Genomic DNA, 17,161 nt, shown 5'->3' with positions numbered 1-17,161 from the left:
AGCCCTAACACGATCAAGATAGATAGTTGAAGGCTTAAGTATCGCATAATTCCGTGCAGTGCAATAACCAGAATTGAGTTACCTTTTCAGAATCGAACTACTTTTACTTTGTTTTAGTTAATAGACGCACACTAGTGGCTCGAAGCCAAGACCTTGTACAGTATTGAACTTAGCAATAAAGATGCAATTGCACCAGAATTGCTTGAAGGCTAGGCTAGGATAGTTACTGTATTGTTGCAACACTCAATTGACGTAGGAAGATACAACCAATTCAGTAGAAACCGGAGACCGAAAAGTGATTTCTAAGACATGATGCCATGCAAAAACAAAGATTTATGAGTTTCATTCAAAGAGACAAATCTTGAGGTAAGAGAACATCAAAAATATTACTCATATTAAGCGAACTTTGAACAGACTGACTGACAAAAATATCAATTATAACTATATGTAAGCTGTAAAAATGGCAATGGGTGAACAAATTAGTGCATACTTAACACCCATCAAACAACAAAACCATCAATAACGCAGTGCACTACATAAGCGCCATTAAGAGCTGTGTGTTTCTCGCAAAGGCTGAATCAATGAATTTCAATAAGTTGCAGGAGATGCTATTTCAATTCAAACCCCGTTCAGCTGGGACAAAAATAGCTACTCAAAAAGCCTTGTTGATTCAACTCACCTGTCAGAATAAATTAACTATCAAAATATCAGTGGTGACGATTGGCATTTTTTCCAGCAGTATCAGCACACACTCCATGCAGACATGATCGACCAGTAATATTTCGCAATAGTCAACAGAATTTTAACCCGTGGTGAAATTAAGCTCAAGCTTGAAAACCTAAATGGCAGCTAGCGATTGTTCTTATAAACCTAAAAGTATATATTCTGAAATTTAAAGATAATTTATGAAAATAAAGTAAGCTCAATTTCGAAAATTGATGAGTTAAATTCCAGTACTCCAAACTCAGACCAGGTAATTTAGATGTGAAGACAAATGTACAAAAAACAGGTAACAAATAACTTCATTTACTAAGAGGAATTTTTAAAACACTTAATTTCCAAATGACAGGAAAGTGGAACACGAGAATAACAGACATGTTCAAGAAACTTGGTATGGAAAAAGAAAATCCAACAAAGTAATATAAATAACCCTAACCTCTAGATGCCAAAATTGTTTTAAGCACTACTGCTTACTGTAGGAAGCTCAGTCACCTTACCCACTGCTACTGTTTTCCCTGAAAGACAAACACGTTATGACTTAGAAACAAAGAAATCATAATTAATTACCAAATAATAACAATAATAATGACACCATCCATCATCACCTTCAGTGCGAAGTGTGAACCTTCCCAGCTGCGCAAAATCTGCAAACTTTTCAGTGCATATCGAATTGTTCACCTAAGGTGCACATTTTGTTAGGAGGATAACATAAGAGAATATGAAAAAGACCTCAAATTCATTTGGTACTACCCGTTCACCTAAGGTACACATTTTGTTAGGAGGATCAATATAAGAGAATATCAAAAAGACGTTAAATCATTTGGCACCACCCATCTGCTGAAAATTCCCATGTCCAAACTATATATTTCCGCTTCTAGTTCCATTGTTCTCCAATGAGTCTTAACCCACATGGGAGACTTTCAACTCATTCTTTTATACATTTATAGAAAATAATAATGGGGGAAAGGGAAAGAAAAGAAGAGAATTGCCAATTTTATAAGTAAAAAATAAACAAACAAAACCACACTTATAAAATTATTAATCAAGACATGCAACAAACCTGAATACGGCAAACAACAATAGCACCATTCTTAACAAAGAGAACTTTCTTTTTCATCGGTTTCTTCGTCTTCAGATCGATTTGATGTAGCAGTTCAACAATCTCACATTCCTCGACAACAGCATGAATGTGTAAAACAGCCTTGTAGCCGGCCGTAAAAATTGCCTAAAGAGCAACAAAATCCAAGGGTTACAGAATTTGCATTCACCAACTAAAATTCAAAAAATGCAATTTGCACAAAAAAGAATCACTGGAAAAAGAAATCAAAGTTCTCATGCATACATTGTCCAGCAACTCAAGAATCTGCAACTGGGCAATAAATTCAGTGACTGCGGCTACTGGTTTTGCTGCAGTAAAATAAAATTAAGTCACCAAAACAATACATGGAAAACAAAGAATAAAAATGTAAAATAAACATGAATGCATTGGGATAATTAAATCATATTTTCCTAAAATAAAATGAATTATAATAAACATAAATGGATTCCACTGCACAGTATGGAAGTCTACAACTTTATTTGCAATCATATGAAAAAGAATACGAAAATATACTCATTCAATATATAAACTTCTGTCTGAACTTAGCTTTGAATAACAAATAAAATTCTTTATTATCAGAGGGAAGAATGTATAACCTAATTAAAATCAAGCATCAGCAGGCAAGTATGCCAAACCTCAATATATACATGCCGAATATTAACTTACTGGTAAAAGTAAAACCCTACATTGCAATAGTTCTTTCTTTTTTTAATAAGCAGTCTACCAACAAGCAAAGCAAAACTAGGCCGTTACAAACATCAATTGAATATCAGAAAGCATTGAACTGAGCATAACAAGTTAAGAGCCAAATATGTCAATGCAATTTTCTAAAACATCAAAACACATCTTCAAAATGTCATTCCTATCAGCTAAAAAAGGAGGAACAAAAATTAACACCACCACATAATCAATAGTGGACAATTATCTACTAAGAATTACTGTAAGAAAACAAAAAACTGTAACTGCAATCCAAACATTTTCAATTATTGTACCAATAAATTATTACCCCCAAAAAGTAATAGAAAGCAAGAGAACTTACCAACACTTGACAAGACAAAACCAGATAGTATATCTTCCTCTTCAATTCCAGATAATCTGATCCGTAGATTTTCACCAGGTCCTGCATGCCTAACCCTATTGTCATCACAGTATATGGCCAGAACTTTAACTTGAGCCTGCAAATTGATGTGTTAGATTAATTAACAAAAACAAAGGTATAAAAGAATGAAACAGGTCAGAAAACAAGCAAGTCTAGAGCAGATACCTTGTTTGGCATGACCAACAAGGAATCCCCCTCCCGTACACTACCAGATTCCACCTTCCCCATAACAACAGTTCCCATGTCCTTGAATTTGTCAATTATAGGCATCCTACAATCAAATATAGAAATTTAATTAACCGTTCTGAAAAAGTATATTAATGGATATTTTCAAGGGTTATCATCCTTTCACTACGGCAAGTATTGCAAAATAATAAACCACTACACGAATTAATGAAAAGTAATACTTCACTACATTAACTTTAAAAAAAAGAACAGTTTAATACATTTCCATCATTGTCGTTAGTCTAACGATGATGTCACACTGACGTTATACGGACAAAATTGTATTTTCTTCAACAAAACCCAAATTTGCAATTAAGTCTAAGGGCTACGGCAAGTATTGCGAAATAACATACCAATACAAGAATTATTGAAAGGTAATACTTTACTACATTAACTTCTTAAAAATATCAGTTTACAACGTTTCCACCAATTCACAATTGATCATGCAACAGATCAATTGCAGGGGCAATAATGTCATTTAATCACCATTTTCAATTTAAATGGTTTCACACCAAGAGCAAGGTAAAATTATAAATTCACATGGCATTAATTTGTATCATTTTCTTTTTATTGTCAGAGTTATTCATTAAGGGCAAAATTAGTATTTTATAAGTCAACTAATGAAAGTGACAGAAGTGCAGTAAACAGTTATTTTTAAAAAGCTAACGAGAGAAGTGTCATTTTCCAATGATTCGTGTAGTGGCTTTTTATTTCGCAATACTCAGCATAGTGAAAGGATGATAACTCTATTTTCAAGACGAAGGATCTTTCCAAAAGAAAATAATGTCACTCATTCAAAGCACCCCATACTAAAACAGATGATAAAAAAGTGCTAGCACTATAGTGAACATGTTGATAAAATCACAAAAAACTTCTGTACATAAAGAGATTTAAACCAATTTAAGTGGCAGCAACAAGAAGAAGAACAATGAAAATCCAAACGTAAAAGGTTAGTGTATACCTAAATGGACCATTAGGATCTCGAGGAGTTATCTCAATACGATCAAGGGCTTCAAAAAGACAGGGGCCATTCCACCATGGACAAAGGCTTTTGTCCACTCTTGTTTTCATGTTTAAGCCCATCAAACCAGATATTGGGAGAAACTGCACATCTGCAAATTTATATAAGAATAAACGCAGCATTAAACAACCAGATACAAGTATGCTATCAAATCGTTCTGCAGCAAACTATGAAGGCAAAATGGCCAATCAATCACTCAAGAAGCTAAGTTCTGCACAAAGATTTTCTTTAATACAGCGTAATTCAAAGAAACATGATAATCATTAAGTACTAAACACAGAACCTCAATACATGAGCTTAAAAGAAATGAAATGGAAAAGCCAGTGTCTTGCACCAAAGGCTGGCTAATGGAAAGCCTGTATCAAGTTCATAGATGCTGCATCCGAGAAAGTGACCCATTCTTCAATAATTTAATTCCTATGGTACATAATGTTTCAAACATTTTGAAAATATCAAAGGGACAAAACATTAACTGACAAGGTTTAAGATCAATAGCCTTCATTTTTTACACTTTGAATGGTCATGATTGTATCTTACACATGCAAAAAGTAAATGCATACAATTGTGCATTAAATACAAGTTTTGCATCATGGGATGTGTTTTGATACGATGGCCAAAACTCTGTAATAATTTGTGTATAATAAAGGGTACTACAGATCCTACCTCAAGAAGTGGACATGATAAAGTAGTAAGATGCAAAGAATAAAATAAATCATATTGATAATTGAAAATTCATTTTTTCAGAACTTTCAAATGAAGAATTACTACTGACTCATTTCAACAAAACCAAAGCACTTACTATGCAGAATAAAAAATTTTGAACACTGAAACCAAAAACAGCATGTCCTTTCCAACAACCACAATGCATCTACTTATGGAAATGTTTCACTTTTATTTCAATGAACAGGAACTTTGCCAATCAGAAAAGAACTCACTCCTTGGACAAGCAAAGGAATTTTGAACATCAATGCCATGCCTTGGTTGCATCTCCCTAACAAACTAACAGAAACATGTCACCCTTTCTATGACAAGCAACAGGGGAAGATATTTTTAGTACTTCTTCCCCACATAATAGAAGAACCTAAGACCAACGTAAGGTTTTTGCTAATATGTCACCAACCCAAGAAATTATCAACTGAAAATGTCACCCATGATGATCAAATATCCAAATTAAAGCTATAATGTGGAAAAAAAAATTCTTGAGGATGATTTCTGATACTCGCAAAAGAAAGAAAAATGACATTTACTGCAAATTTTTTGTTTTGATATGGCTTTTGTGGCCAAGAAATTCTTTTTAATGCCAAAAAGCTTTGGTTGCAAATAGAGTAGAGCTTCTGGGGTTTAAAAAGCTAGTATAACTTAACTAAAAAGAGCTCAAATTTTGCGTTTTGGCAGTAGAGTTGAGGAGTGAAGCTCTTTTAAAGGGTTAAATCATTTGAAGCACTCTTATTTAGTTTTTACAATTTTTTTCATTTCTCTTGTAATGTAACATTAAAAACATGTCTATAAAGTAAATTTATAGTTTTACTAAAAGGTATAATAGACAACAAATTAACCTTCCTTTTTCTTTGGTTGGAAGAAGAAGGGGGGGTGTGTGGGGGTTGGTGTGTTGGGTTGTTCTAAAAGCTCTACCAGCGCAAAATCTACTTGAATGCTATTGCCAATATGCCCTTAGTTCCCCCCCCCCCCCTCCCAAAAAAAAATGTAGAATTCGCTCCTAAAACCTGCAACTCTTCTCAGAGACATAGTTCTGACAGAAACAGGAATAGATTATTCATTGTTGGTCAAACAATAATGCAGTTATTTTTCCTGGCAGGAAACAAATAAAATCTTAGTGAACAAAATAAAGAGAAAATTACAAAAGCGACTATGTGAACCAGGGCTTCTTCTGTAATAACAGGCAAACAGACTCTCACATCACAAAGAATTTTAAAACCTTCCCAGGACTAGGAAAATTGCAAGGTAAACTGATAAAATTATTTACTTTATCCCTCTGAAACAATAAATAGCTTTTTTCCTGACTGCTTTTATAAAAATATGAAAATTAAAATGATGTGTATGGTATAAAACTATTAGGCAAAACAATTCTAACAAGTCTTTCATAAAGCCAATGATACAATACCTTTCTTCACATTGTAGCCCGAAGCCTTTAAAAATGGTGTCATCTTTGATTCAATCTCATCATACCTGTAAGAAGGTCAATAATGAAGAAAAGCTAAAGCACAGAAAAGGCACAATAAGAAAGTCATGAGACAGGTCAACACCTTTCCTTTGACCAGTTCACAGTGTGGTCATCCATTTTATTTACAACAAGAAGCAGTTTAGTCACGCCCAAGGTTTTTGCAAGCATGACATGTTCACGGGTCTGCCCTCCTTTCTCAAACCCAGTTTCAAACTCTCCTTTTCGAGCAGAAATTACCTAATTAGAGACACACAGACACTGAGGTCAAGAAAACATTGAAAATGCAGAACTCACCAAAAAAAAAGGAAAAGAAACATCAGCACTAACTGACCAGTACACCAATATCAGCTTGAGATGCCCCACTAATCATATTAGGGACATAACTCTTGTGACCCTGAAGAATCCATAGAAGCACAAGTTAAGATATTTCCCCACAATAGAAAAGAGGGATAAATATGGATTTCAGCAATCAATTTATACTAAACAAATTAGAATGGCCTAAGGTCAAGTTCAGTGCTTTTTCTATTCTACTTTAGCAGACCAACCAACAACAACAATGTACAGCAACTTATAAGTGACCACAATAGTAATAATACAGAAATAAATTCATAAGCTAAACACAGTCCCTTACCGGCGCATCCAAAATTGTAAATCTAGTAGTCTCAGTTTCAAAGTGAGCTCTTCCAACTTCTACTGTTTTACCCTACAAAGTAGGTGACAAATTTCATTTATATAAAAACAGTTAATTCAATAAAGTACCACAGCATTTGAAGTTGCCAAATTCTTTACGATATTAAAAAAATACCTTGATCCTCTCCTCTTCATTAGTGTCCATAATATACGCCATATACCTAACATGTAGAAAATGGTCAAGATTAGCAAAGGATGTTCTAGTAAAGAAGTGGACATCCATAAAATACCACATCAAATATTCTAAAAGGAAACAACATCAAACTGAACTAAAGCAGACTATCATGGAGCAACACGAATTATCTAGAGAAACCCAAATTAGCAATGGAATTAAACTTGAAAGGAATAGAAATAGTGCGCCTATATATATATATATATATATAAAAGATCAGGCATCAGAGTATTTGGAATTTAAACAGTTGGGGAAAACAAAAAATTAGATGGTCGCAGAAGTGCATATCATAGAAATATGACCAAAATAAAGACAAACAAACAATAACATCAAGATGTTCTTGAAAAGAATTCCAAACTTTCAGAACTACAGAAAGTGTGATTGATATGATATTTGATACATAAGGAAATAGTTAAGAAATTATATCCAGCAGAAACAATGCTGTTTAAAAATTGTCATCCAGTGGCTGTTACTGTTACTGCAAGGACAAGGACAAGGACTAATTGATGCAGAGGAAAATTCAAGAAAAACTCTTTAATTATGTAACCTAATAATATTCCAGTGTTTGGCCCCAAAACAAGGTGCAAATCAACTTCCCAATTTATAAAATGATACTAGAATGTATAGCCTTCTGCGATTTTGCTGCCTGTATGCTCCCCAGCAGTGGAACTGTAGTAAAATTAACCAAAATGAAGTCTCACCAGCTTTCTCTACTTTTATCCTTTGCTTCTTTCTCATATTTTTGAATTGTACGGTCATCGACCTGGCCACTAAGAAAAAGTATCTGGCCTCCAGTGGTAGACTTTCCAGCATCTGCAAAAACACACACAAGATATGACAGTTCAACCACATTGATTTCAGGTAGGAGACTAGGATATTAAAACAGATGGAACACTATTCTTTTAGAGATAGAGAAAAACCATAGTATTTGTAATTAAAACAAGAAATAAAATTTTTCACAAAACTATCTTCAGTAAGGAAAAGTCCTTCACAGGACCCCCAAAAAAAATAAAAATAAAAAGTTAAAAGGTTTGCTTCAAAATTCAAATAACAGGATTAAATAAACTAATTCTATAAATTAACTTTGATTTTTAAAGTATATGGTGCAGAGTTTAGTTATCATTACTTGCTCATAGAAAGAAGAAAGATCTAAGTCTTGATAAATTTTCCTTTTCTTCCACTCTCACTACATAAATACCTTACAGTTAACAGAAATTTAACAACAGTTTTACCGTTGAAATAATCTATTTCTTGACCGTGAAAAAAGTAATAAAAACATATAAAAAGACTCCAAAAGAAATTCTACTCAGAAGGATCAGTTTAAACGGAAAACCCAGGATATTTGAAACACAATGCGTCACTCAAATATATAACGTAATCAATCCTTATCAATCAAAGTATTTATTAAGCATTCTTCAATTAATTTTGAAGGCATAAATCACAAACAAGCTAGGGTCAATCATCCACCACAGGCTTCAGATTTACCACACAGTTCCTAGCCATGAGGAAGAGAATAGTGCTTGATAGTATTTAGTGACAGTATGTTATTTTCATATAACATTCTTAATAAGGGGCAATGAATGCATAAATATATTGACATATAGGAAAATTGGATGAGTAATTTGAAATAAAGCCATTTAATAAATGATGACATCTGTGTATTAATAAGGTTAAAAAACCATAAATTACATCAACCTACCAACATGACCAATAAATACAACATTCAAGTGTCGCTTATTATTTCCTTCAGTCTCTTGCTGAGATTCAGCATCTTCCACCGCAGATACTTCCTTGTGTTTCACTAAAAATCCAGGTCAACCAATAAGCATGAGAAATGATTTGATGGTTAAGCAAAGAAGAAGCTATCCGCCTTTTAAGCAAAAAACTAGCAAAAAGAAATATAAGCATTATGAAAATTAAAAACATAACAGAAAATAGTTCAGTAAAACCTTTAGGCTCAGGATGAACAGGCTGGGATACTGCTTGCACCTCCTCTGAATCTAAAAGCATCAAAACATAATTTGTAAAACATTTTCAAATCTAATTCATATGACAGGTTGTAGCCATTTGTAGTTTCATTGGGGCACAAGAAGAATGCACTATTAATGCAAAAAAGATTACTCTCTTGCCGAACAACGAGATTGGTGTTTTACAAATAATCTTAGGGGAATTCGGAACATGTGAAAAAAAGGGGCATGGCTCCAAATTGCAGGAAAGAGAAGTGAGAAAAACCAAAACGATTTCTATTGTACTAAACAGTTGAAGCAGCAATTATTTGTAATGCTTTTAGCAACTACAATTGCTAAATATAAGGTCAAAACAGAGCAAATAATTGACTTCCCGAATAAATCAAACTACACTCAATGGAGGAAGGGCAAATGCAAGTGAACTGACATTCCAACAGGTTAATCAGCAACCAGTTTGATTGCAAAAGCACTAGCCTAACAGGCATCCACAAGCAGCATGAAAAGCTACTGCATGGCATTAAGATTTAACTTAAAATTCTGTTGAAGAAAATAAGACGGCTCTACATTTATTATTGTTGAAATAAAAATAAATATGCATGATCAACTGAAATGCTACCATGTGAAGAGAAACTATTCCGTCCAGCGAGAAATAATTCTTACTCCCATAAAGGATCCCACAAACATCATAGAGTTGAATGCAAGTCAAAAAAAACAAAGCCATTTCACTCAAGAGGGCTACAACCAACCACAATTACATCAAAATGTGTAGTAAGTCACAGTTATATATATCACATACAAAAAAACCATCAAAATCCAATAGTTTCAGTTTTGGAGCATTTTGATTGAAATTTTCTCATTTCAAAATTTTGATCATATTTATGTGATTGCAACAAAGCCAAATTTAGGCATTGAACAGGTCTAAAAGTTATCTCCATCAACCACAATTGCACTTTATACACTTTCTCAAAATAAATTTGTACTGACAAAAAAGCGCTACAATGAAATTTATCAATCCTACCAACCTTCCTCCATCTTATCCACCACCTCAACTTCTTCTGGCCTTGCATCTCCAGGATTGACCACCCCATTATTCTCTTCTGCTAAGATTCGATTCAAACATTCAACAAATTTCCAAAAAACAGGAAGAGCAAAAATAAAATAAAATTCACTACATGAACCCTTCAAATACTACCTGCGGAGTCAAGCTGTAATGAGCGGATATCCTCCTCAATATCTACCAATTGGTGAACTCAAACAAGTTAATTACAACATTTCTTGAACATTTGGTCATCAGCAAAGAATACAAACATAATTATTAACAAGTTCATCATGCCAACATAAAACAAATCTCTCCTATTGCAACACCAGAATCATCATGCATTCATGAAAAATAAAAATTTAAATAAAAAATAAACACAAACTACAATTCCAAGATATTTTACTAAACTTCAACCAAATTTCCCAGCCACTGCAAAATAAAATAAACGAAGCACAGAAACATTTATATACTCAGCCGCAAAATCGGGAAAAATATCACAACGAATTAAAATTCGTAACGGACAGTTCAACTGAAATCAGACCAGAGCATAAACAATCAGAGATTAATCAAATAAAAATCAGCAGATCCAACAAAAACAATTAATTAAAAAGAAATCGCAATTCGATGAGAAGCTCCAGATAGTGAAAATTGAAACGAAGCAGCGCGTGATAGCTTACCCATAGTGATGAAGGCACCTAGGGTTTCTCTTCTTTCTCTTTTTTTTCCCCTCCTTAATCGAGTGAAAGAAGCGAGTGGTAATAATATTGTTTGTTGTTCTGGAAGCTACCCTTACCCTCGGCGTAAAGAATAAAACGAAAACCTGTGCGTTTTGTGTGTGTATACGTGAATATGGTTGTGCGCTTGTGGTTTCCTTTGGTCCCTACGCTTTCTTTTGCCACCTGTTGAACCATGTTGCTCGGATTTGGGGTTGTGGTTCGGTTGTCTGGGTCGACCGGGTTTCTTTATTTTATTTTTTTAATTGATAACATAATTATATTTTAGGGCCAATTTAATAATGTTACAGTGTTTAAAATAATTGCAGTTAATTGTACTAAAGAAATAATCAGTTGTAAAACAAATTAGTTATATATTTAGTAAATTTATTTTCAAAAGTACTATGAATTTTAAAAGTAGTCATGTGTGTTTAGTAAAATTTTTACTGTTAAATTATTGAAAAAATATAAATAATTGAATGGGACATAACATGAGAATACAATTTATTTATATATTTATAAATACACAAATAAAATATTTTTTATTAGGTATATATAATAGTTTATACTAAAATAAATATTTTATAGTGTTAATTTTATTTTTGGTAAAAACTTGTTTAGTCCTTATGTTTTATGGTTAGTACCCATTTAGTCCTCTAGTACCAAAAGTACCTCGAGAGTCAAGATATCCTCGTCATTAAATTATTGACACCCCTTCCATTATTTTTTATTCTTTTTAAACATCTTTACAGTTAAATTATTGACACTCCTACTATTACTTTTTGTTCTATTTTGTTTGCTTTTGTGATATTATCCTCGTACAATAATATTTCTTTTTTAATAAAAAATTAAATTACTAATTTAATTCCAAAAAAACTTTAAAAAAATAATATATAGTAATTTTTGTAGAACAGTCTGCCATCTGCTAAGGAGTTATTATATTCATTTTTCTTATTGATGTCCAAAAAAAGTGTTAATTTAATTTTTTTACAATATTTATTTTTGTCATACATGAGCCTCTACAAAAATTAATAAGTGATGATACAATGACAAACTCTTATACAAAATTATCTTGTATAAATTCATTGGTTAAATAAAAATAGATCATGTGGGTCAAAAAAATATTTAATTCAACTATTTTTATTATGTCACATCAGTTTGTACAAAATAAATTTGTACAAGAGTTTGTAATTATATTATTACTCAAAATTAATATATATTCTTCTTGTTTTGTTTTATTTTTGGGTTATTTTTTATAATTTAATTTTTTATTTTATTAATATCCAAAAAAAATAAACATTATTGTAAGAGGGTAATATCGTAAAAGCAAGTCGAACGAATAAAAGTAACGACAGGAGTATCAATATATAATTCAACGGTAATGTTTTGAGGCACTTTTAAGAATATAGAGATTAAATGGGCATGAACCTCAAAATATGGAAACTAAAAGAGCTTTTATCCTTTTATTTTTTTTATTTTGTTATATCAATATAATTGGTAATAATAATATGTTTGAAGTTAGTGATTTTTTTCTAATTAATAAGGACAATTTTAGATTTTATAATATATATGAGAATATATATAAAATTGTATTGAGTTTCGATTTGGTAATGCTATAACTTTTAAAATAATTATTATTAGCTGTAATGTATAAAATATTAGCTGTGAAGAGAAATCAATTAAACGTTTGGTAAAATTTATTTTAAAAACTATTGTGAGTTTTAAAAGTAATCATCTGTATTTGGTAAATCTTGTTGTTAAACTACTATAAAGATATAAATAATTGAATTGTATATAATGTCGAATAAAATTTATTTACACACTTATAAAAATGTCTATAAAATATTTTTTATTGTGTATATATAATAACTAATAAAATTAATATTTTATATTATCAGTTTTATTTTTATGTTGTTATCTCAATATAATTATCAATAATAATAATCTCTTTAAATTTAATATTTTTTTCCTAACTAATAAGGGCCATTTTAGATTTTTATAATATATATGAGGATAGATATGGAATTGCATTAAGTATAAAAGTGATTCTTAAAATCAAAGTTTGAAAAGTTACTATTTCCCTACCTTTCAAAATCTGCTATAGGATGTGGTGATTTTACCAAAAGTGATTTTTAAAAAAAATTACCAAATATCAAAATTAATTTTTAGCTAACCAAGATCATTGTTAAGCCTTCTAAAAGCAATATCAAATACGCCCTAAGTATAAAATTGATTTTCAAAATTAGATTTTGAAAAATTATTCCATCCCTTTTTCAGAATCTATTATAGCAAGGGATCATTTTGCCAAAGTAATTTCTAAAAAATTTATTAAACAATAAAATTAGCTTTTAACTTCTCAAAATCACTTTTGAAGTTCCTAAATAGAGATGGCAAAAAGCGGGTTTGGGTTGGGATTTTTCAAGCCCAAGCCTAAACCTACTTTAAGATAAGCATGAGGGTTGGGCTTGAGCCGGGCTCAGGTCAAGCTTGGGCTTTATTTATTTTTAAAAATTTTTAAATTATTATAAATTTGAAATGAATTAACAATTAAGAAGTTGTTATAATTATAAATTAAAGAAAATAAATATTCAAAGTAAAATAATAAATAAAGCAAATAAAAGCTTAAAATTTTATTTTTTTAATTTTGAATTTTTTAATTCAAACACTCTCTTAATTAATTAATGCATAAGAGAGAGTTTAATATCATAATTTTAATTTTTTTGAATCAATATTGATTTATAAATTAAGAATTTTAAGTTTTCTTTTTTTATATTACTTTTTAATTTTAATTATATTATTCTAATGTATAAATTTTTTTTTTAAATAGTGGGCCTCAGCCTGACACGAGCTTTTTTTTAAGCCCTTGTTCAGGGCTTCATAGGTGAGCCGGACTTTTTTGCCCACCTTATTCCTAAAAGCAATCACACACGAGCCTTTAAAGATAAATAAATTATTTTTTTTGTTACACATCCCAAATTTTTATCCTAAATATATCTTAAATTATGTGATAATAATTAATTAGTTGATGAGATAATACAATTAATTCTCTTAAATTTTGTAAAAAAAAATTATCAACAATTTAACCAATGTAAGATTAAAAAATTATGATAACTACTATTACTATTTGGTCAAAATGCGTGGGTCCCAGTGGAAGACCAGTTTAAGTTGAGTATTCAGAACCCACATTTGGAGTGTGCGGCCGGTGTGCCATATAGTTCATGAGTGGGAGAATTGAGTTTGAAAAGAATATGGTTTTGCATTTTGACAAAGAATGATTCGTTACGTTTTGTAACGTTCTGTTACCATTCTTTACTGAATTTAAAATTAATTTATGATCAACTTTAAACACAGTACTCAACCCAATAAATTTATAAATTTAAATCTATTTTATATTCTTCAAAAAGAAGAAAATGTGTTTATGTAGGGTGCCTCTCGTAGCAGGATAATAAACTTGGGATTCGATCAGTACATTAAAAATTTATCATAACCTATGTTTGGTGCATGTATAGCATGGGAGTAATCTTACCATGAACCATATAGTAATCACAAAAGCTCAAGAAAATTTATACCATGACCCCCATGGGAGTAATTTCTTGGGACAATTTCTATAGCTCAACTACATTTATTAACTTATCAATATGTAATGTTTATAAAAATATAAAATATTATAATTAAAATTTTTCAAAAAGCTGAAAAGTATTAATTGATTATTAAAAGAAAATATTCAACAAATTTCACTTAAATTAGATGTATTATTACAATTATTTTATTACGTATAATCATAAATATTATAGTTTAATGTAGAATAAATAACTAATAATAAAAATAAAATTATTAATTGATTTATAAAAAAATATTCAACAAATTTTACTTAATTTAAACTTATTTTTACTGTTATAATTATTTTGATTTAAATATTATTACAAATATTATAATTTAATTTGAAATAAGCAAATAGTAATAAAAAAATCCAGATATTTAGCTAGTTTTATTTATTTTTAATTGATTTAACATAAAAATTATTTATCCAATTTAGTCCAATTTCATGTATTACAAAAACATGGGATAGCATTAAATATAATCCTACCATATTCTACCTTATTCTAACCTATCCCGGATATCAAATAGGTGCATAATGCTCGGGATGGAACTAGGATCGATGAAGTATTAACCCTTATATTAGATAAGGCGTTAAGGCTTTCTTGCTTGTGATAAAGGTTTTTTACTTGAGTTTTCTAACTTGACATGCGACATAATACTATAAGAAAAATGGTAATAAATGACAGTTACTTTATGACAGATTTCATTATATCATAAAAATATGATGGACCAGTAATAAAATTTTTGTCTATCGTAACACTAATGATGGATTTATGATAGAATCATTGTCTATAAAAATATATGCTAGCATAGTGATAAAAATTTTCACTATCAAGAACTTTGTGATAGAAATTTATTTTGACATGTTGGCCATATTTTAAATTATAAATTTATTTAAAAAAAAAACTCAGCAATAGAGTGCGCTCAGTAGTAGGCCGCATTATACAATTAACCAGTCGTAGTGCGCTCAGCAAGTGAACAAGTCCGGCTTAAATTCTAAAATTCTCTACAACTTGTAAATAACCTAGAAATTTCTACACTTGTGCGCTTTAGTCCCTACAAGTTAGGGTTGACAATGGGACGGGATGGGATGAGATTTACCAATCCCAGCCCCGTCTCACATATGCAAGTAGGATAAAAAAAATGTCTCACTCCCATCCTTATATTTTTTTGTGGGACAAAAATATATCTCAATCTCGTCCCAAACGGGATGGGATCCATGTCATCAAGAAAAATTGACATCCCTACTACAAGTACCTCTACCCCCTCACTTTTCAGACTCAAATCTCAATTAAGGTTGGCAAATTAAGGGCTTGGGCCATTAAAAAAAAAAAGGAGATCTCTTCTAATTAATAGTTACTAATATTACCATTAGAAAACCGATAAAACTTATCTAGCTATAGTCCATTTAACGTCAATCTAGAAATCTTTTTTAAAGAATAATGGAAAAACATACTCCCAAATGAGAAATTACACTCGTGCGACCATATGGAAAGACTTAACCCTTAATCTCAAAGATGAAAAAAGAAAATGTTAATTGAGACAAAAATTAATTGATAAGTTTTTTTATATATTAAAAAATTACTTTATTTCAATACAGGGGTACATTTGGAACTGTACTATTAAAATGAGGATATTATTGGTATTGTACATTACAAAATGGTATTCTTAAAAAAATCTATTTTAAGAAGCAACTCCCACAAACTTTGAAGAATTAGCTCAAAAATAAATTATTTGACAATCAGATTTTTTAATAATCACTTTTAATATGAGTTTATTAAACATATTTAGGGTACTAAATTATTAAATAAGTGATTATATGACCATTTAAAGCAATCCCAAACATCCTCTTAATCTTGCCCCAAAATTCTTGAATTGCCTTGGCATGCTTTAATTGCCAATTGGATACCACGTGGAATTCTAATTATGATGCAAATGATGGATTAAAAATGAACTGTGATTTTGACATGGGTTCCTCTATGATGCTGTAATTTTTTTACTGCATCAATAATATTTTTAATTGTGCACTATTGGATTTAATCAATGGTACACAATATTTGTAGTTAAAAATAAAAATAAAAAATAATGGTAAACGGTTAACAAACGTGTAAGGGGTGGAGAAGTTTGTAAAATAACTCTGACCACCCTTAGAGTTTGAAACAATTTCACTTAAATAACATATTTTATTTAAAATTATTTTTCAATCCCCCTTTAAATTTGAAATGTGATAATCTTTTTTAAATAAATCTTCCAAAATCTGTTACCATTAAGTATAAAATATAATGGTAGGTTATTTAACACAAATCAAATAAATAAGTTGCAATTGCAAAATTTATATATGATATAACACTAATAAATAACACAACTAAGTACATATAGTTAAGTAAATGTCATAGTTACATCAATAAACTCATTGTTGAGATTGCTTGTAACATAAAAATTACTTGATCACACATGTTTTAATAAAATTTAATATCGTATATTAAAATACTCATTATTTTATATAATATTAAGGGCCATTGTATAATTGATCATGAAGTATGTATCATTTTTAACATGCATTTAACATACTTATTTTCTGTACTTTATATTTATCTTACAGTTAATATCCTTACATGGTGGGAGTTTTAAATT

The 17,161-nt window shown here is 30.6% G+C and overlaps 1 protein-coding gene across 5 annotated transcripts; it reads right to left on the bottom strand.

The window, feature by feature from the left end:
• Positions 1–367: 367 nt before the first annotated feature.
• On the bottom strand, positions 368–11,057 carry LOC102608389 (uncharacterized). Of its 5 annotated transcripts, none has more exons than XM_025092415.2 (19): positions 10,892–11,057; positions 10,368–10,409; positions 10,198–10,275; positions 9,158–9,208; positions 8,908–9,009; positions 7,910–8,021; positions 7,152–7,197; positions 6,978–7,049; positions 6,678–6,740; positions 6,429–6,583; positions 6,287–6,351; positions 4,105–4,255; positions 3,084–3,189; positions 2,859–2,994; positions 2,063–2,127; positions 1,781–1,945; positions 1,326–1,398; positions 1,157–1,235; positions 368–696 (listed from the first exon to the last, which is right to left on the bottom strand). In XM_025092415.2, exons 1-18 carry the CDS (start codon positions 10,893–10,895, stop codon positions 1,177–1,179), a joined length of 1,545 nt encoding a protein of 514 aa, XP_024948183.1. In that variant the 5' UTR covers positions 10,896–11,057; the 3' UTR covers positions 368–696; positions 1,157–1,176. The 5 variants fall into 5 exon arrangements, with proteins under 5 accessions (XP_024948183.1, XP_015389637.1, XP_006490730.1 ...); XM_015534151.3 differs by having other exon boundaries at positions 368–679; XM_006490667.4 differs by having other exon boundaries at positions 368–679; positions 10,198–10,272.
• Positions 11,058–17,161: the final 6,104 nt, after the last annotated feature.

This window comes from Citrus sinensis, chromosome 1 (assembly GCF_022201045.2).
Source record: "Citrus sinensis cultivar Valencia sweet orange chromosome 1, DVS_A1.0, whole genome shotgun sequence".
NCBI lineage: Eukaryota > Viridiplantae > Streptophyta > Magnoliopsida > Sapindales > Rutaceae > Citrus > Citrus sinensis.
The sequence above is the reverse complement of the archived record's forward strand: the minus strand, read 5'-3'. Positions and strand labels throughout refer to the sequence as shown.

Coding starts and splice junctions, on each gene's coding strand:
- LOC102608389 (XM_025092415.2), bottom strand. Junction 7,198..7,909: donor GATAAAAGTAGAGAAAGCTG/GTGAGACTTCAT, acceptor TCTACATGTTAG/GTATATGGCGTATATTATGG. Junction 3,190..4,104: donor GATCCTAATGGTCCATTTAG/GTATACACTAAC, acceptor ATTTGATTGTAG/GATGCCTATAATTGACAAAT.